The 19,421-nt window shown below is 44.0% G+C and overlaps 2 protein-coding genes across 3 annotated transcripts in view; both read left to right on the plus strand.

The window, feature by feature from the left end:
• The window catches only part of bcor (BCL6 corepressor), a 32,700-nt gene extending 26,143 nt beyond the window's left edge, over positions 1-6,557 (plus strand). For both annotated transcript variants that reach the window (XM_080753631.1, XM_080753632.1), the window contains 4 exons: positions 523-668; positions 2,942-3,019; positions 3,995-4,148; positions 5,466-6,557. In XM_080753631.1, the coding sequence (XP_080609757.1) occupies positions 523-668; positions 2,942-3,019; positions 3,995-4,148; positions 5,466-5,796 (709 nt within the window). In that variant the 3' untranslated portion in view covers positions 5,797-6,557. The remainder of the gene's footprint in view (positions 1-522; positions 669-2,941; positions 3,020-3,994; positions 4,149-5,465) is intronic.
• Positions 6,558-11,665: 5,108 nt separating this feature from the next.
• On the plus strand, positions 11,666-18,261 carry atp6ap2 (ATPase H+ transporting accessory protein 2). The gene is made up of 9 exons (XM_080753138.1): positions 11,666-11,776; positions 13,411-13,541; positions 13,993-14,121; positions 15,362-15,457; positions 15,921-16,058; positions 16,226-16,279; positions 16,389-16,538; positions 16,743-16,862; positions 16,985-18,261. Exons 1-9 carry the CDS (start codon positions 11,701-11,703, stop codon positions 17,177-17,179), a joined length of 1,089 nt encoding a protein of 362 aa, XP_080609264.1. The 5' UTR covers positions 11,666-11,700; the 3' UTR covers positions 17,180-18,261.
• The last annotated feature ends 1,160 nt before the right edge of the window (positions 18,262-19,421 follow it).

Below are 19,421 nucleotides of genomic sequence, written 5' to 3' on the forward strand. Positions count from 1 at the left end.
CAATTTAAGACTCAGACTAAAAGACTACAAGATTTTGATATTTTGTCGATAAGACTAGACTAGACTATTATTTGTGTTATTCAAAAGACTAAGACCAAATCTAAGTCTAAGACTAATGGCTGTAAAAATTAACACTGGTATACAACTGCAATGAAATTAAAGCCAAATACATCTTTTATGTATGGTTTAGTTTGACCAAGTAACAGGCAGTAGAAGTCAGTGACTTGTTCAGAGTTACAGTATGTGGTTACATTTAGCCCAAAAGACTTAGCCTAAAAGACGAAGACTAAAAGACTAAGGCTGATCCCAAAAGACTAAAATATTTTGATATTTAGTCGACTAAGACTAGACAAGACTAAAACAATTTCAGAAGACTAAGACGGGACTAAGACTAAATGGTGTGTTATTCAGACTAAATAGTGTGTTATTCAAAAGATTAAGACTAAATCAAAATGTGCTGAAAGAATTAACACTGTGTGTGTGTGTGTGTGTGTGTGTGTGTGTGTGTGTGTGTGTGTCCAGGCCTCTGCACGACGCGGTGGAGAACGACCACCTGGACGTGGTGCGGGTGCTGCTGTCCTACGGGGCCGACCCCACGCTGGCCACCTACTCTGGCCGCGGCCTGCTGAAGATGACCCACAGCGACAGCATGGAGCGCTTCCTCACCGGTACGTACCAGCTGCCCTTGAACTCCACACGAAGTCTCATGTGTCCTGCTGCTCAGGAATGTCGGCTACACCCCCTACTCCACCCCCACCACCACCACACCCCACCCGCTCGCCTGCCTCACTCCGTAGTCCGTGAGCAAAACAAAACGTCTTGGAACAATGGCACTCGACTCCCATTGGCCCTAACCCCACTCCTGTAGTCCAGTGGTTCTCAACCTGTGGGTCGGTCCCCAAATTATTTTGGGGGGGGGGTCCCCAGATGATTAACTTAATGTGCAACGTTGTTTTCTCACTCAACAGTATACAAACCACCATAAAGTGTATAGAGGGTATATGCACGTTTCTAAAGTGACAATTCCAGGACTGTTTAATTAATACCTCTAAAATGACAAATTAAACATTGGCCATATTAGAGGCAGAAATTGTTAAAATAGCCGATCTACATGCTCCCAACGCCTCGCGTTGGGAGCATGTAGATCTGCTATTTTCACAATAGAACAGTGTTATACAAAATGTAATGCCTCAACTCTCGTCAGTGTGCGAGGGGCCCCATTTAAAATCTGATTCTTTTGGGGGTCGCGGCCTGAAAAGGTTGGGAACCACTCCTGTAGCCCCGCCGTTCCCCTCAACGCCACCCCTTCTTCGATCCCCCCTCCCCCCATTTCCTTTTTTTTTGCGAAGCCGTGACCTCTGCGCAACCTGTCAGCGCGAGTTGCCGGGCTCTCCAGTCACTCTGGCTGCCTTCTTGCCTGCCTGCCCGAAACCGCCACTAGACACGTCGTCTGTCTCTATCAGCCCCCCACCCCTCCCCCCCTCGACCACCTGTTAGACAGGGAGCTTCAGCCCGCCGGGGTGCGTGCTGCTGCCTCTGCGCTCCTCTATCTGGTTACTTAGCAACGCCAACTGTGTTTGCTTAGTGTACGTGCGGAAATGGGCTCCGCACAGTGTGCGCTTTCTCCCTCTCTCTCTCTCTCTCTCTCTCTCTCTCTCTCTCTCGCTCTCTCTCTGGCTGGAGTCTCTGCTTTTGTGTGTATGTACGACGTGTGTGCGCACGCTTTTCCTTTTTTATTTTTTTTTCTCTCTCCGTGTCTCTTCACAAGGCTGCTGCCACTACACCAAGAGCCTGACGTCGTTCGTGTTTAGAGCATGGATTTATTTTGTGTGTGGCCTCATGTGAATGTTTTGTATTTTAGACTCACAAATGAGCTGTGCTTAAGGAAATGATAGTTGTTTTTAGTTGTTTTTTTTCACACCTTTTGTAGCTGGCTGTATGATATTACACATGCCTAACTAGTAAAAAAAAAAACAATTGGCTAAGATGGGCAGCAGGCCTCTGTGTGGTGAAGCAGACATCAGATAAGGGGTCGTACAGACGCAGAGGGTAAAACCAGTGTAAATTCATGACTGGCAGACGGATGAACAGATTTAGTGTGAAAGGCAGGTTTATATATAGGATGGAAAGATGGCGTTGAATTTTGAAAAGAGGGGAGGATGGATAGATCGATGGAGCAATAACTCGCCAGATAGATTGACAGAACGTCCGAGAGAGAGAGAGAGGGAGAACATGCGCCGGAGAGAGCAGGCGAGAGATAGAGCGCGAGAGAGAGAGAGGGAGAGGGAGACGGAGAGAGAGGGATTGCTGCCCTCCCTCCACCTGGTCCCACTCATCTGGAGGCCGTTAATCCCTCCAAACACACGCCAGACGCCCCACGCCTCAGCACTGGCACACAGCCCAGCTCTCACTCTGCGTATGTGTGGCTGTGTATGTGTGGCTGTGTGTGTGTGTGTGTGCGTGCCGTGCTGAAAGCACACTGCGCTCTCGCTGTGTGTGCTCAGCCAGCTCCCTCTCTGCCTGTTTGTTTCCAGCTCGCTGTTCGGCCCTGTGTGTGCGTCAGCTTGCGTGCGTGTGTGTGTGTGTGCGCGCGCGCACACATTCTCACGCACCTCCTCGCTGACTGTGTGTGGTTCTTGTTTGATTCCTGGCAGGCGTCTGTAGTCGGGGGCTGTACAGCGCCAGCTCCCCAGCCCAGTGAAGACAGTCCCTCTCCTCCCCCATGGTACAGCCTCTGGCCTCTGACCATCACCCTCTCCCCCCCAAACATTTACTCTGCCCCCCCCCCCCCCCCCCTCCCCCCCCCTCCTCTCTGTGTTTTACCGTGCACTTTCTCTGTTATTTCTGGGACTAGTCTCCCAGGGCAACCTACCCCCCCTCCCCCATCCAGCCTCTTTTCTCCGGAATAACGGCGCCATTTGTCCCTCTCCTCTCTCCATAGATTACTTTGCCGACCTCCAGGGCCGCGCGGACGACGACCCGGGACTTTATTGGGAATTCTATGGCAGCGCCGTGTGCGGTGAGTGCTGATCAGCTGGCTCTGTGAAAATGGAGAAATAAATACATGTTGTTGTGAGGTTATGTACTGTGTATCTATTCCTCTTTTGGTCACTGATTTTGGGACCTTTTTCTGTTATGATATGGACTAGTCACTAGTGACAGCTAATATGTGTATCATGTAGAATGTGTTGACATACACACAGTTTGTAGTAGGGGTGGGCGATATGGAAAAATAGGATATCGCGATATTATCCCAAGCTGTATCACGATACACAATCTTATCACGATTATTTTTCATGTTGGTTTTTATAGTTACGTTACTTAACAGTACAACCACCTACAGTACAAGGTAACAAAAACTAAGAGAAAAGGGAGTAACAGACCATTTAGACCAGTGGTCCTCAAAGTGGGGTCCAGGGACTCTCTGGGTTCCTTTTGGGAGGTCTAAATTGATCCTTACAAGTATGTAACTCTGACAGTATACAAATGAAACCAAATGGACCCTTACGGGTCCATTTGGTTTCATTTGTATACTGTCAGAGTTAAGGGGAGACCTTGACATTTTACAGTTTGAGAAATACTGATTTAGACAGAAATGCAGGTTTAAATGAATTCTGCAATGACTTCTGAGGCTCCCTCATTGTATCACGATATATATATACGATATCTCTGAAAAGGCATATCGTGGAGACATTGTATCGTCTCAGCGATATTTATCACCATATCACCCACCCCTAATTTGTAGTGCTGTTATACATAGATATATAGATATATAGATAGATACCTTTATTATCCCAAGGTATCTATCTATCTATCTATCTGTGTATAACAGCCACACATTCGTAAACCGAGTGCAATTTGCAGGTTTTGCATGTGATTTCAGTGCACATAAAACTGGGGAGGGCCAGGAAAGGGCAAAAAGGTCTTGTCTTTATCTGCCATGCAGAGTGTTTTTATTTTATTTTTTTCTAATGTGAATATGTGTCTTCTTCAGAGTCTGGTGAGGAGGGCTGTGCTTTTGACATCCTGGCGGACCCTCCTGGCCCAGAGGATGAGGAGGAGGAAGACAAGAGGGAGTTGTTTGAGTTTGAATTCTCTGACCGACCACTGCTGCCCTGTTACAACATCCAGGTGTCCTTGTCCCAGGGGTGAGTGCACACACACACACACACACACACACACACACACACACACACACACACACACACACACACACGTATGGACACAGACACACACACTTGTGCATATGTGCACAAATGTACACACACACACACACACACACACACACACACACACACACACACACACACACACACACACACACACACACACACGTAGATCCAGCAGTGTGAACTGCAATCAGTAAGTTGCATGTCCGATTCGTTACCTGCATGGGAGGCTAAATTTCTACCATGCTGTCAAGACGAGATATTGGGCTTATGAGCTTTAAGCCTCTATCAGAGTCCAGGGTGAAGAGCTATTCACTCCACCGCGTTGTAGTTTCCTAGCTATCACCTAGGCTTTGTTATGTATTTTTAGGTGATAGCTAGAAAACTACACCGCGGTGAAGTGAATAGCTGGACTCTGGACTCTGATAGAGGCTTTAGGCACCACAACTTGTCTACCAAGTAGGTGCCCTAGTGGAAACCAGGGTCTAAAAGCCACTGACACAGAGCGGAGGAGGCTGTCGTCCTGAAGGGATTTTATTACACGGCTGCTTAATGAATAAATTAATAATTTGACCCAAAAGTAAAAACAAAACGGACGTATTTCCTTGCTTACAGTAGAGAAAGTATTCTCCACAAGTGCTGCACTGGGCGTCCGCCAAGCGCAACGTCGCCTCGGAAAACAAGGAAGTGTTGAACAAACGGGATCCATTTTCTGTTACTGCATCGTCTATTTCCCGCTTCCAATATTTTTTTAATCATTCTTGATTGCAACGTTTAGTTGTAAATGACAACTGTGTGTTTGTTTACATGGCTGTCATGTTGGATACGGCATGTCATTCACGCAGTGCAGCCAGGTGCTCTGAACCTTTTGATTAGGCTGTTATAGAGCAGAGCGGTCATTATCAAGAAATAACACGCCGCTGATTTCAGCAGTTGACCAACCAGAATCAAGTGTTCAACCAAGCCGTGTAATAATTTGTAACATACTCTACCACAGTGGTTCTCAAAGTGGATTCCAGGGACTCTGTGGGTTCCTTTAGGGGGTCTAAATTGAACCTTATAAGTATAACTCTTGACAGTGTACAAATGGAACCAAATGAATCCTGGCGGGTTCATTTGGTTCCATTTGTACACAGTCAGAGTTAAGGGAGTTAAGGGGAGACCTTGCAATTTGAAAGTTTGAGAAACACTGCTCTACCATACAGATTGGTTCAAATAAGGTTATATTTGTTCATATAAGTTCCTGACTGCAGCTTTAACACGAACGTCTCTCCCTGCTTTGTGTCTTGTCGTCAGGCCAAGGAACTGGCTGCTGCTGTCGGACGTGCTGCGGCGGCTGCGGATGTCGGCCCGTGGCTTCCGGCAGGCCTTCCCGCACATGGAGGTGGTGACCGTGGCCGAGGCCGAGTTCTACCGGCAGGCCTCGCTGTCGCAGCTGTTCTCCTGCCCGGACGAGCTGGAGGGCTTCCAGCCCGACAGCAAGGAGCTGCTGGACCTGGTGGAGGGCAGCGCCGAGCTGGCCGCACTCCTGGGCTCCACCCTGGAGTGCATGGACGACCGCTGGGAGCAGCCGGGGGACAAGCTTAAGGACAAGATCAAGGCTGCGGGCAAGCTGGGCTCGTCGTGACCCCCGGCCCCCCTTTTGAAACTCCCACGTTGACCTTTTAACAGACAGCAGTTAGCTTTAGAACCGACCGGGGGTTGGGATGATATGCCTGAGCTCGACCCCTGGTTTCCCACGCTCTTCTAGCCCTGCTCTGGGCCAGCACCGGTACACTGTACAGATAGACTTGACTGGCTGGCTGGCCTACAGATGGGGGCACCAAAATGTCCCCCCCCCCTCTCCCCATCGGCTACGGATCCGTGGAGCAGGGGAGATGTGAAACTTGACGATGGTCTTATTTTTATAAATGGATTAATATATGTATAAATATAAATATATCAAGAGATTTTCTTTCTTTGGGGATGTCGGTCACGACTCCATTTTGAAAGGTTTTTTGTATTTTATTTTTCCCGTATGGCCATTGAGAGAAACGTGTTGCCGTGTTGATCCGGGTGGAATGTGCGAGTAGTGCACAGCACATTGTGTTTTGTGTCGCTGTACAGCGTATAGAGTACTGAGGCTCTGCTTTTGAATATGGCATTTGTGTTGATAGGAAGCACACGGATGTCCTGTATTTTTGTTGTTTTTCTCTCCTCAGACTTAAGCACTTGCTTGAGCTTTAGGAGCTGTTTTTTTCTTTTTGACCCGGGTTAAAATTCTACTCCTAATTTAGTTTCTAATTTAACATGCGAAACTGCAAAGTTCTTTGTATAATAATGTTTTAAAAATGATGTTCATATTCACCCTTCGGCACAGAGCTTGTACATAACGGGAAGGCTACTGCAGTAAAGTAAATTTTGGTGTGTCCATTTTTTGTTGTTTTTGTTTTAACTTTGTAAGTAAAATATCTCATCATTTGTATTTATATTTTACAAAAAAGTTGCTTTAAAAATAAATATACAAACTGCAAGATGAGGTATATCTCTACTCCACATTTGTGCCATTGTTGGATGCAGGGTCGATGACAATCAATGGAAGTTCTGCATTTCCATTTTTCAGGTCTTGCCATATAATTTAGCTCTGGTTTGTGTGCTGTGGTTTTCACATGTACACGAGGTACGCCCCTATGTAATGCTATATCGCCATCTTATGGAATGTTTGGGTATATGTTTGATTCAATGTAATGCTGCCGCTAGAAAAGGACAAGCGGAGCCTGCCGTATCAATATGCTGAAAAATGAATGGCTTGCAGCGCCCTCCAGTGGAAGGTGTATCTGTCCTGTCGGTCTTGAATGTCAAATATACACTGTTTAAAGTAGGCTGTAAGTATAAAAGCCACGGATGTTATCCGTCGCATCGGGCCCCTTGTGTTCCTAATGTGTGTTATAATGTTAAATAAAATGTGTTTTAGTTTCACTGCATTTCCATGGAGTGTATAACCTGCTAAAACAACTAGCCTACACTCATTGAGGAATACAGTGAATTCCAGGCACAGGTGGGATTAAAACTTGAACAAAACAGATAATGATATAGCCTAGTCAGGTGACATTAAGACCGACTACGAGTGTTCGTTCATGCTTAAAGAAAACGAATAGGAGATAGACCGACCCCATAAAGCCTGCTGGCTGGTTTCAGTGTTGGACCATGGATCTAAAGTAGTGTTTCCCAAACTTTTTTTTTCAGGGGACTCATTTTTTTTTAAAGATGACACTAAAGAGTGTGCTGGTGATCGGTTGGAGTCTCCAGCCTTGACTACTTTAGTTTTGACAGTCCTTAGTTTTCCCAAAAAACAAAAGTTGAACTATTGTTTTAAAATTCTAAAGGTAAACCTTTTTATCTGGTCCTCTCTCTTGGACCACATTGACTTATCGGTTGGCCTACTTCGCAGAGTAGTAGCCTATGTATGATGGTGTAGTAGCCAAACAGATCTGTCCATTTGGCTATGTGTACACCTTCAGAAAAATGAACAAGTAAGTTACACAATACTCAATATTTGACTGTGTAGACAGTGTGTGTATGACGTTTCACAGAGTTAACTCCGCCCACTTCGGCCGCCATTGCTGAGGGAACAGTTTGATAAGTACAGAAAAAAGAAAATACTGTCTGTAGTTGCTTCTTGTTTACGTTTAAGGGTAAGTATTAAACGGCAGCTGTTTTGAGCTGAACTATTGTTTTAAAATTCTAAAGGTAAACCTTTTTATCTGGTCCTCTCTCTTGGACCACATTGACTTATCGGTTGGCCTACTTCGCAGAGTAGTAGCCTATGTATGATGGTGTAGTAGCCAAACAGATCTGTCCATTTGGCTGCATGTGTACACCTTCAGAAAAATGAACAAGTAAGTTACACAATACTCAATATTTGACTGTCTACAGTGTGTGTATGACGTTTCACGGAGTTAACTCCGCCCACTTCGGCCGCCATTGCTGAGGGAGAACAGTTTGACAAGTACAGAAAAAAAAAAGACTGGCTGTAGTTGCTTCTTGTCGGTTTACGTTTAAGGGTAAGTATTAAACAGCAGCTGTTTTGAGCTGAGACACAGGGACCCAATTTGCTCTGGTCCATAGCATTAGGAGAACTTTGCAGCACCATGACTTTTTGTCTTCTTCTGTCTTTTTTTCACCCTTTTTTTGTCCTTTCACTATTTGTGAATTAATTTGTTTTAGGTAGAAATGCTGCAATCAGTGCCATGAAACAACCATTTTTTTATTTTTTGGAAGTGGAAACCTCAACTTAAATGTGAACCGTTATGATGACAAAAAGATATCCCTGGATTGATCTCAACGCCATGACAACCAAGGCAAGGAGCCAATCACAGTGCAATAATCCCTCTGGTCTATAGGATTTTAGCATATGATTTTACCATAGAGATCACTAGTGTTATCGATTTGCTTTGCAGTTTGCATATCCGGTCTAGAGCGGATAAGGAACATAAGTTTGTGGTCCTGGCTCATGGTATAAAGTCATAGGATAAAGTAGGAGGGCTCTAGACTGGATTTAACCGTGAACATTAATAACTAGATCGAGGCTTAGAAGCCCTCACACCAAAATACCTAGAGTGGAATCCGCCAATGCATTTCAATGAGAATGGAGCGTTTTTTGCCAGTAGAGGATTTCTGCAAAAAACGCTCCATTCTCATTGAAATGCATTGGCGGATTCCACTCTAGGTATTTTGGTATATGAGAGTGGAATCCGTGTTCTGCCAATGCATTTCAATGAGAAGGGAGCGTTTTTTTGCAGAAATCCTCTGCTGGCATGAAACCGCTTCACTCTCACTGAAATGCATTGACGGAACGCAGATTCCACTCTTTGGTGTGAGGGCACCCTTATGCCGCAGCAGTGGTGGAAAGTAACAAAGTACATTTAGGCATATAGGCTACTGTACTTATTTTTTACTCAGGAGTATTTCCAATTGTCTGTAGTACAGGGTTGTCAACATTGGACTGTCAGAATCCAGGAGATGTATTTTTTGGTGGGTGCGCGGAACTCCCCAACCGGGGTCTGGGGGTCCCCAAAATGTCTTAATAGATATATTTTCCTGTGTTCTGGTGAATTTTGTGCATGTTTGATACTTTTATCAGACTTGCTTTTCTAGGGTACAATTTAAGCCTTAAATTGAGACCAAATGTAGGTGTACAGATTTGATGACAGAAGCAAAGTAAGACATCTTTAACTAGAAGCAGTGCTCTTCCGAGCACAGGTCTCCACCAGGCCATGTGTCCTGGTGGTGCTACTGTATAATAGGCCAATGTAAAAAGGGTGGCATATGTTCTTCACCTTAGATCTTTCATGGCAATCGGACGCTGCATGCATGATTTGAAGCATTGTGTTCCAAAAATGTGTTTTGCTAAAGTCTACCTGCTGGTGGCGCTATAACAGGCCAATGTGAAAAAGGTAGCATTTGTTCCTTGACCCAGTGGGAATATGTGTGGCAAATTTCACAGTATTTGCAAGCTGCGTTGATGATTTGAGGCATTTTGTTCAAAAACTGAGCAATCCTGCAAACTTTGGAAGCTAATATTAGCCAATCAGGATGGAATATGAAATATCAGATGGATCGGAGTTGATCACATGACTATAAAAAATCTCAAGGAATAATATCCGAAAATGTGTTTTACATAAGTCGGCCCAAAGGTGGCGCTATAAAAGGCTGATGTGAAAAATGCAGGGCAAAGTTTATCCTTAGCCTCTAAGGAGTGCGCTTACAAAGTTTGAAACTGATCGGTGGAGTTATAGATAAAACCACAAATCGGCCTGTTATAGCGCCACCATGAGGCTGATTTAAAAAGATTTAAGTGGCATTTCTTCCTCGGCCTAGTAGGAACGTGTGTGCGCGATTTCATGATAATTGCACTTTGCGTTTGTGATTTGAGGCATTTTATTCAAAACGGCTCAATCCTATAAACTTTGGAAGCCAATCTTAGCCAATCAGGTTGGAATATGCAAAATCGGACAGATCCGTGTCGATCACATGACTGTCGAGATACTGCCTACCGATTTGTAGGATTTTTGGCCAAAATCTGTAAGAGTAGTGCACAGAAATGTGTTTTGCGAATATCGGCCACTAGGTGGCGCTAGAAAAGGCCCATTTGAAAAATTTAGGGCAGAGGTTCTAGATTGGCATCCAGGGAATGTGTGTGTTGACTTTGGCAGCGACCGTGCCAACGGCGACTGAGATTAGGTGCTCACAAACTGCGAGGACGCACGGACGGACGCACGCACGCACGGACGGACGGACGGACACACGGACGGACGGAGGGGAAAACATACTCTCCCCCGCGTATTTGGAATTGACACCAGGCCTCCAGACGGAGCCGCTCGATTGTCCACGACACTGCAAGCGGCGCGCAGGCCAGCGGACCTTGGTCCTGCTCTTCGCCCCCGAGCGCCGCAGGCGCGAGTGGCCGCGAAGAGCGGGCCAGGGCCGGCCGCGCGAGTTACGAAGCCGTGGTGAATGCAATCGTTATATTTATGCCCAGGCCGTAAGGCCTGGGCAAGCCCACGATAAACGCCCTGTCCAAGCGACTACAATTGAGCGCTCCCTAGCTCCGCTTCAGCCAATCAAAAGCTTCGGTGGGCGGGGTTTCCCTGGAGGCCTGGTGTCAATTCCAAATACGCCTCTCCCCCATGCCTTCGGCTGGTGGAGACAATAATGATGTCTCATCTTTAAGTCATTACTTAAGTGAATATCTGTATGATCTTGCATGCATTGCCCTCACCCCTAAAGTGGGGGGTCTGGGCCTGGGGGTCAGAACATTTGAACATGGTAGATTTAATTTCCTGTGTTCTGGTGAATTTTGGGAGTTTGAAATCCAGGAGAAATCCAGGAGATTTGCCAATCCAGGAGATTCCCAGGAGATGGGGCCAAAATCCAGGAGACTCCTGGTCCTGGGAAATACAGGAGCATTGACAAGCCTACTACTAGTAGGCCTACTTTTACTTCTGCTCCTCTACAACAAATATTGTACTTTTACTCCACTACAAGTATTTGAAAACTTTAGCTAATAGTCACTTTTTGTGTTACTGTTTTATTATTACAAAACATACATTAATCACTTTAATCCTATATACATTTCGGGCATTTAAAAATAGCTGATTTACAACAAGCTCTCAATGCGTCCCTTTTACAGATCACTTTACAGATCTACTATTTTCAAAAGATTTGAAATGGGACATTCTGCATAGCATAATCAGTAGCCTGTGCTCTACTTTTGGTGCGCCAATACCTTTGTACTAAGTTCTACTCAAGTACATTTTTAATTCTGGATTTTTTTTACTCGTAGCATTGCAGTATTGATATTAGCCTACTCAAGTAAAGAAACTGAGTACTTTTTTCCACCACTGTGCCGCAGTGACGCTCAGCGCTCAAGCCACACGAGAGAAGAGCAACAAAAAAAAAACTACACTCGAACCCACAATTCCTTGAGGTTGGTGACGTCAGGTGGTCAGCTGATCTTCATCTTCGGTCGGTGCGTAGCAAGGAGAGAAAGATGTCGCCGAAAAATTGTCGAAGGATGGAGTCTGCGTTCACCGTAGCGTTTGTCGTCTGCTTCGCTATCACGACCGGTGAGATTATAATGATGTTAGAGTCTTCTGTCCACGACACGTCTGCTTCTGTGCGGTTAATTATTGTTGCATTCGTTAGTAACACATCGATGCGTGAATGACAGCTCACTACTAGCAACACACGCTCCTGCGCTAGCATTAGCGCTTCGGTGCGCCGTCAAACCAAACGCAGAAAATAGACATTTCAATGCAGCATTAGTAGTATTGCAATCCTTTAACTCCTTTAAGTCCGAGAGTATAATAATCATAATGTAACCAAATACTGGTTACATTTAATCTCTGTTATAGGTTGACGAATGTGTAGGACATAGGGTTATAGGGATCAGGACAGTGGGACACAGTGCAGTACTGTACTCTGCTGTTTAGTTAACCCCAAATTTAACAATAAACCTAATAAAATAAAAATGTATATGTATATTTATATATAAAATAAGGAACTTATATGTCTTATCTTGGTGAAACTAAATGACTATAACGGTTAGTTAGTTCCTGAGTCACGTATGGGTGACCTGTCATGTGATGGGCTTCAAAACCCAGCAGTAGTTCCTCTTCACAAACATGTCTGTCACGAGATTTAGCCTTCATCCATAATTGCCCTGGTGGTTCTCAACGTCCAGACGTATGTGTGTAGGCTAATTGTTTCTGCTAATTAACACGTTCGTGTAAGAAAACGCCAACACTGTAGTGACACAAATGATCATCATCATGACTTCTCTCTCCCTCCTCCATCCAAGTGCAGTGATCAGAGCAGCATACAGTTAGGACAGCCAGCTTGTCAAACCACCAGTAATACTAAATATGAACATATATGCTGTGGGAATTTACCAAATCTGATTCACTACACTTTATCTAATATATATAGGCTACATACTATATATAATCATGTATTGTCATTGCCGCACACTTCATTCAGCACAATGAGAGTGACTTCATATGGGTGAGAAGTCAATATCCAGGACAGTAGTTCTCAAAGTGGGATGTGTGGACCCCCAGTGCTCCTTGAGGGAGCACTGGGATGTGTGGACCCCCAGCTAAATGATAGTTAATGAGGGTCTGCAGCCCTAATGTGTTGCAAACTGAGTCATAGAAATTAAAAAAGTTTACAAATCACTGCTCTAATACTTCTTGTCCGCTAATACCGCTGTTTTTTGTTACTTGCGCCAGCAGAGCGCGCAAGTACTGCGTTCCGTGCCGCCTGTTTCTGGCCGTCGGTGACGTCACCAGCAACTACAGCGACCTGATATAAATATAAATATCAAATAGCAAGTTGGCACCTCGACAGAGTTCCAACTTACCCACCCACAAACATTCAGACTGGACTCAACACCAGTACTGCTGACACACAAGTAGGCCATATATGGCCACGAGTGCACATGGCGGAAGTTGGCACCTCTTCTTTTCAGTTCATGTCCACTTTAAGAGAACATTTGCCAGCTCACAGTTAAAATATATCATTTAAACATTATATATTTCTCAACCGTGCCAAGAAGAATATTGGGACCTGAGTTTTTAGCCTATTGGTTTATTAATTCTGTATTCATGAAACTGTTAATACTAACTGAAAGAAATTGTCTTTTTCATTTTAAAATACCATATACATACCTAATGAGTTTAAATGGTCTTGCTTTCCACAGGTGTCAAAGGGGACAGCTTGACAGTATTACAAGCCCCAGACTTTGTGAACTTCCAGAAAGGAGACTGGCCAATCTCTGGAGAGAAGATCCCAGACCTGGTGGCTCTGACAATGGGATTTTCTATCCAGGAGGTACTGTAGAGTTTATTATTTAACTAATTACCATTTAAAGTAATCTGTGTTGCAAATATCTTACAAATGTTTTTTATTTATTTTATTTTATTGTATCTGTTATTCTGTTGTGATAATGACATTAGTAAATCTATTAATGTCACAGACTTGGCTTAAAAGGTGAAAATGTATCTGAAACTATTGGTCACATAATTATTAAAATATGCATATTAAATGAAATGTCAAATAATTTGTGAAGGTAAGCAAGATATTACATGGCTATAACAGAAGCGGTATAAGCCAAGAAATGTATGCAGGGATGTGGCACTAACAAAATACAGTAGTATGCACTATACAACAAAGCAAATGTAAACACATGGCAGATTAAAGACCTTTACAAATGCGTACTGAATGGAATTGACCCCATTGGTTATGGTTCTCTTGGTATTTTAAAATGCACTTCTTTGTACAGGATCTCTCTTGGCCAGGTCTATTGGCTTCTCCGTTGTTCCAGCGTCCCAGGGCAAATGTGCTGGTTGTGGTGAGAGGAGTTGATAGCCTGGCCCTGCCTCAGGTGAAGGCCTCCTACCCACTGGAGAATGTGAGTCAAACTGCGGTTTGGGATTGTGATGAGAACAAACTGAAATGCCTTGCAATACGTTCTTCCTAATGGCAGACAGGCTTGTTATGTACACTGTAGTAGAGCCCGATAGATGCCAGATCTTTGGGTCCGGGCCGATCCCGATTTTGGTGAGGCCTACTTATGTTTTGACAGATATTTTTTCAAACATTGCAAAGATTTTCTAATCAATTTGATAAACATAGATTTGATTACACTTCTATTTGAGAATAATTCACTTATAAGCAAAGAAATACAAATAACCACTTATGTCTTATTCAAACATTTCAAAAATAGCCGTTCTACAAGCGCACAGCGCGTTGCACTGCAAGCTTGTAGATTGGCTATTTTTGCTAATTTGCGAAAGGAGTCAGCTTAGGTGGTTCGGGCATCTAGTACGGATGCCCCCCGAGCGCCTTCCTAGGAAGGTCCTCGATGCGCGTCCCACAGGAAGGAGACCCCGTGGCAGACCAAAGACCAGATGGAGGGATTATATCTCCAAGCTGGCTTGGAGATATAATCCTCCTCTAATGTTTGCATTGGATTCCTCCACTCCTGAGGGAGTGGAGGAAGTTGCTCAAGATAAGGAAATCTGGAGGTCTCAGTTGGAACTGTTACCCCCGCGACCCGATTCCGGATAAGCGGTTGAAGCTGGATGGATGGATGGATGCTAGTCTCGCGTGGCCAGACTGTTGCCTACGCGATTTGGTCAAATGCTCCCGGCATACAGTCTGGTAAAGGGAAATAGAAACGATGAGTGCGAGATGAAGCGGAAGTGAAACCCCCTCGTCACTTCCGTTTCAGTCTCACATCGCACACATTTATCATTATATAAATAAAAATCATATAAGCATGTTTAGCTTGCTGCTTAGCAGAAATGACATTTTAAAATATATTTTCTTGAACGGTAATGCCCGTTTCCATTACTCGCCGTTAGGGAGCTGCTGTTCCAGACTCTATATAGCATTCAGAGATTGTGGAATAGTTGTCTGGCTACGCAAGACTAGATGGATGCTAACATTCTCACAGTCACCTATAATTATTGGGACATCGGCTGCATAATTAAAGATATCTATATGTCAGCAAAAAAGTCAAATAATGGCCAATATAATCTGTCGGGCTCTACAGCATATTGCAGCACATTGTATGTATGAGTGTGAAGACTGATCAGATTTTTTATTGTATTTTATTTTTCGCCAATGTCTGATTTTCTATCTACTAGCCGGTGCCCTTTACCCTGGACAGTGTTGCAGAGACGGTACATTCTCTGTTTGCTGAAGATACACCTGTGGTGCTGCAGCTGGCTCCTAGTGAGGAGGTAAGATGGGCTGTTAATCAATTAATCTTAAAAAAATCAAACCTCGGTTCGAAGTGGAGCGGTGAATTTGAGCAGCTGTACCCTATGTGAGTGAGTGAGTGAGTGTAAACTGTGCCTGTGAGTGAGTGGTGAGTGTGCCTGGCCTGCACAAAACAGCGCCCCTCCTTTAACTAGTGTGTTGTGTGTGGCCACTCAAGGTATTGCCCAGGCTACGGACAGGGCCAGCCAGCCACCCACCCACCCAGCCAGCCAGCCAGCCACATACCCACGGATATACCTGTTCATTGGGAGCGCTTTCACCGCTCCAAAAATTGTGGGAAAAGGAAGAAAAAAAGAAACGTTTCATATTTAGCATAATTAGTCCTACTGGGGATATTCACCATCATTGTAAAATGTGGTTCAGCCTTTTTGTGAAGTGTGCTATGTGCATCTCTAATTCGTGACCATCACCTTGGGTTTTTAGAGGCTGTACATGCTGGGCAAGGCTAATGCTGTGTTTGAGGACCTCCCCGTTACCCTTCAGCAGATCCGTGCTCGTCTGTCCCAGGATGGCTCTGTGTTCACCTCCCTGCCTCTGAACAGTCTCAGTCGCAATGCAGAGGTCAGCTGATTGTTGCTGTTGTATATATATATAGCTATACATACTGTATTGCTTTTCCTCTTACTTAGCTGTTGTAGTTGGACCTGTGGAGAATTGGAAGACATTGTCAAGTGAAATGTTTCTCTTTTGATTTATATATATGTTCTTGTATTTGTTTTGTTTAATAGGCTGATTTGCTCTTCCTGTCCGAGGTTCAAGTGCTGCATGACATCACAGCTCTGGTAAGGCTGTCTAAGTAGATTGGCATCCAAAACCAGTCATTTGTATCCATTCTAAGTGGTATCTCTTGGTGTTGGTGTCTCACTCTTGTGATTTTTGCTGTGTTTGTAGCTGCAAAGACACAGGCATCTGGCCAAGGACCACTCCCCCGACTTGTACTCCTTGGAGCTGTCTGGCCTGGAGGAATTGAGCCGGCGCTATGGTCAGGACTCACCCCAGTACCGTGATGCTGTTGACATCCTGGCAACTGTCCTCCAGAAGGTAAGGCGGTAGACTCATTCATCTCGCCTCCTCAGTCAACCACTTGGGAACAACACCGAACCGGTACATCACTGCCAACCGGGAGTGCACTAACACAGTGTGACATAGGACTGTACTCCATACGTGCAGAGTAAAGTGGAAATGAGGAGACCTGCTTATTCTTTTTTAATATATATTTATTTTATATTTCCTTTGTTGTTGCAGTTCGGGGAGGATGTGTATGGTCTCTATGGCAACAGTTCCGTTGTGGAGGTTGTAACTGTGAAGAGCTTTGAAGTTCCTTTGACTAGGAAGTCCCGTTCCATCCTGGAGTCCAAACAGATTGTAAGTGTGGGGTGAACATAGGTGTTTATTTACATACCAGTCTGGTGAAGTTTGCACAGAATGGCAACTCTAGTGCCTGTCTCATTGAACCCTCTTAATAATGTTTTTATGTATCCCTGCAGAGTAACCCAAACAGCCCTTACAACCTAGCCTACAAGTACAACTTCAACTACTCCGTGGTCTTCAACATCGTGCTGTGGCTGATGATTGCTCTGGCCCTCGCCGTCATCGTTGTTTCATACAACCTGTGGAACATGGACCCAGGATACGACAGCATTATCTACAGGATGACCAATCAGAAGATCCGGATGGACTAAGTCCTGACCATTACCACTCCAGCACTTGGACCCCCCCCCCCCCCCCCCCCCCTCCGTCCCGTGAATGTTTGTAGTTTTTTGTGGTTTCTTTGTTTTGTTGAGCAAACTTAAAGCTGTGGGATTGATGTGGTGGGCGTAATACCAGATTATCCCCATGTCCCTTTATTGCTGTGGTTTTGGACAAAAATGCCAGCCTAACTACAGTATTGACTAGCCTGGGCTGTCTTCCAATTTCGGGCTTTTGATCCGGTCGGGAATTCTGTAGTTAAAACAGACTACAATTTGGAAGGAAACACCAAACCGGAAACAGTTTTAACCCCTACTTGCGCATGCGCTAACTGGTTTGAAACTGTTTCCGGTTTGGTGTTTACTGCCAAAGTGTAGTCCGTTTTGAATACAAAATGACGTAAGATACCATCCGGTCTAGACCGGATCAAACGACCTGTTTAGTAAACGAAGCCTGGTGACGCGAGGTTAAGTATTGACCATATCAGGGGTCTAGGAGATGGACTGATATTGGTAGCACTACAGTACTACGGTGTGAACTCTAGAGTTCACCTTGGTGTGGAGGTTACTAGTTTACTGTGCTCAGTAATGTTGGATCCACACGTGGTGCTGGTGCATGAAGATCCTACACCTTGCTTCAAGGTTTAATGAGGTGAAACATTCTTAAGAAGGTCCACCCTTCGACCCTACTGATTACATCATTCCTTTTGAAGAAGCGCTAGCTTTTGTTTCATTGTTCCCCTGGTCGTTGATGTTTTATTTTTTATTGTGAAAATGATGGTTATTGTCATGCTTTATAAGGATGAGAATTGTGTGGCCTGTGTGTGTGGTTCTTGTGCTTGTCTTATTGTATGAAATCGTTTTAAGTTAAATTAAATATATGTGTATATATTGAAGATAAAAACTAAAACTGTATAAGAAACTGCTGTATTGGTATTGTGATAAGACTTGTGCAATGTTTATGCCAGGTAGGTTAAGCCCTGCATGGACTGATTCCAAATGGTGAAATACAATACTGGATGAATACACACCATCAAGTTGTTAAAATTGGATACGCAGAAATACTACACTGTAAATTGCAACAAAAAAATAAATTATTAAATGGACCACCCTTTATTTTGTCCTTAAATGAAACAACACTGGCACAGGGAATGTTTTGTGTATTTACTACAAGGAAAGGGTTTATTGTGAGCATATATAGGGCCTACATTTAGCCAGACATTAGATTACTTGATTTACATGATGTTGATCTTTAGACCGTAGTGCATTAGATCCCTGTGGGGTCCCCAGACCCCACTTTAAGAAGCACTGCAGACCAGGGGTCCTTTTTTTAATATATTTTATTTTTGTTTTTTCATTTTTTGACACACAAACACAGAAGACAGTATACAAACAATACACATAGTAAACATTGACATACATGTAACATACACTTAAAAGTAGGGAAAAATAAAAATTCAAATCATGAAATAAATTGAATTAACCTGATTACATTACATACAAAACTAAAAACAAAACAAAAATAATAATAGAGAGAGAGAGAGATACCGTCTTTGCCATTGTGGCACATTATCTGTTTCATGGTAATATAGAATATTATTAAGAATATTATTAAAGGGTGGGGAAAGGCATACTACAAGTGGTCAATCATATGGGGTGGTACATTTTCCAGGTAGGTGAGGAAGGGTTGCCAGATCCTGTAGAACATGAATATATTGTTTCTTGAGGAGTAAGTTATTTTCTCTAAGGGTATACAGCTATTTACTTGTGTAAGCCACAGCCCGATTGGCAAGGGTTGTTCAGATTTCCATTTCATTGTTATGCATTTTTTGGCAATGGCCAATAAAATTTCTGTGAGCTTAGTAGTGATAATACATCACATATTTTCTGCCAAAAGGGCAGTAATTTATGGCAGTGCCAGGTGGAGTGCAAAAAAGTGCCTGACCAGGGGTCCTTGAAGGGGTTTCAAGCCCCCCCCCCCTTGAAATAAAATGTTTGAGAACCACTGCTTTAGAGGATTTGTGCTGGGTCTGTAAATAATTGTTTAGGACGAACGCGGCGAAGTTGAATAACAAGTGGTCCTATTTCGAGTCGCATTTTTCTTTTTTTATAGTATTCTATTCCTATTTGACATGCTGCGTTGTGCAACAGCTATTTAAGCCAATCAGGATTGGAATGTGGAGACTTAGTCCCACCCAGAGCCCTAGAATGGAGAGTTGCGTCACTCCCGTTCACT

Source organism: Nannobrachium achirus (genome assembly GCF_963921795.1).
Source record: "Nannobrachium achirus genome assembly, chromosome: 22".
Classification (NCBI taxonomy): Eukaryota; Metazoa; Chordata; class Actinopteri; order Myctophiformes; family Myctophidae; genus Nannobrachium; species Nannobrachium achirus.

What these genes read in the sequence shown, in the direction of transcription:
- atp6ap2 (XM_080753138.1), top strand. Translation starts at nt 11,701, where the DNA reads ATGTCGCCGAAAAATTGTCGAAGGATGGAGTCTGCGTTCACCGTAGCG. An exon ending in GTCTCAGTCGCAATGCAGAG is followed by an intron (nt 16,059 to 16,225) that starts GTCAGCTGATTG and finishes TTTGTTTAATAG; the next exon opens with GCTGATTTGCTCTTCCTGTC. An exon ending in TCCTGGAGTCCAAACAGATT is followed by an intron (nt 16,863 to 16,984) that starts GTAAGTGTGGGG and finishes GTATCCCTGCAG; the next exon opens with AGTAACCCAAACAGCCCTTA.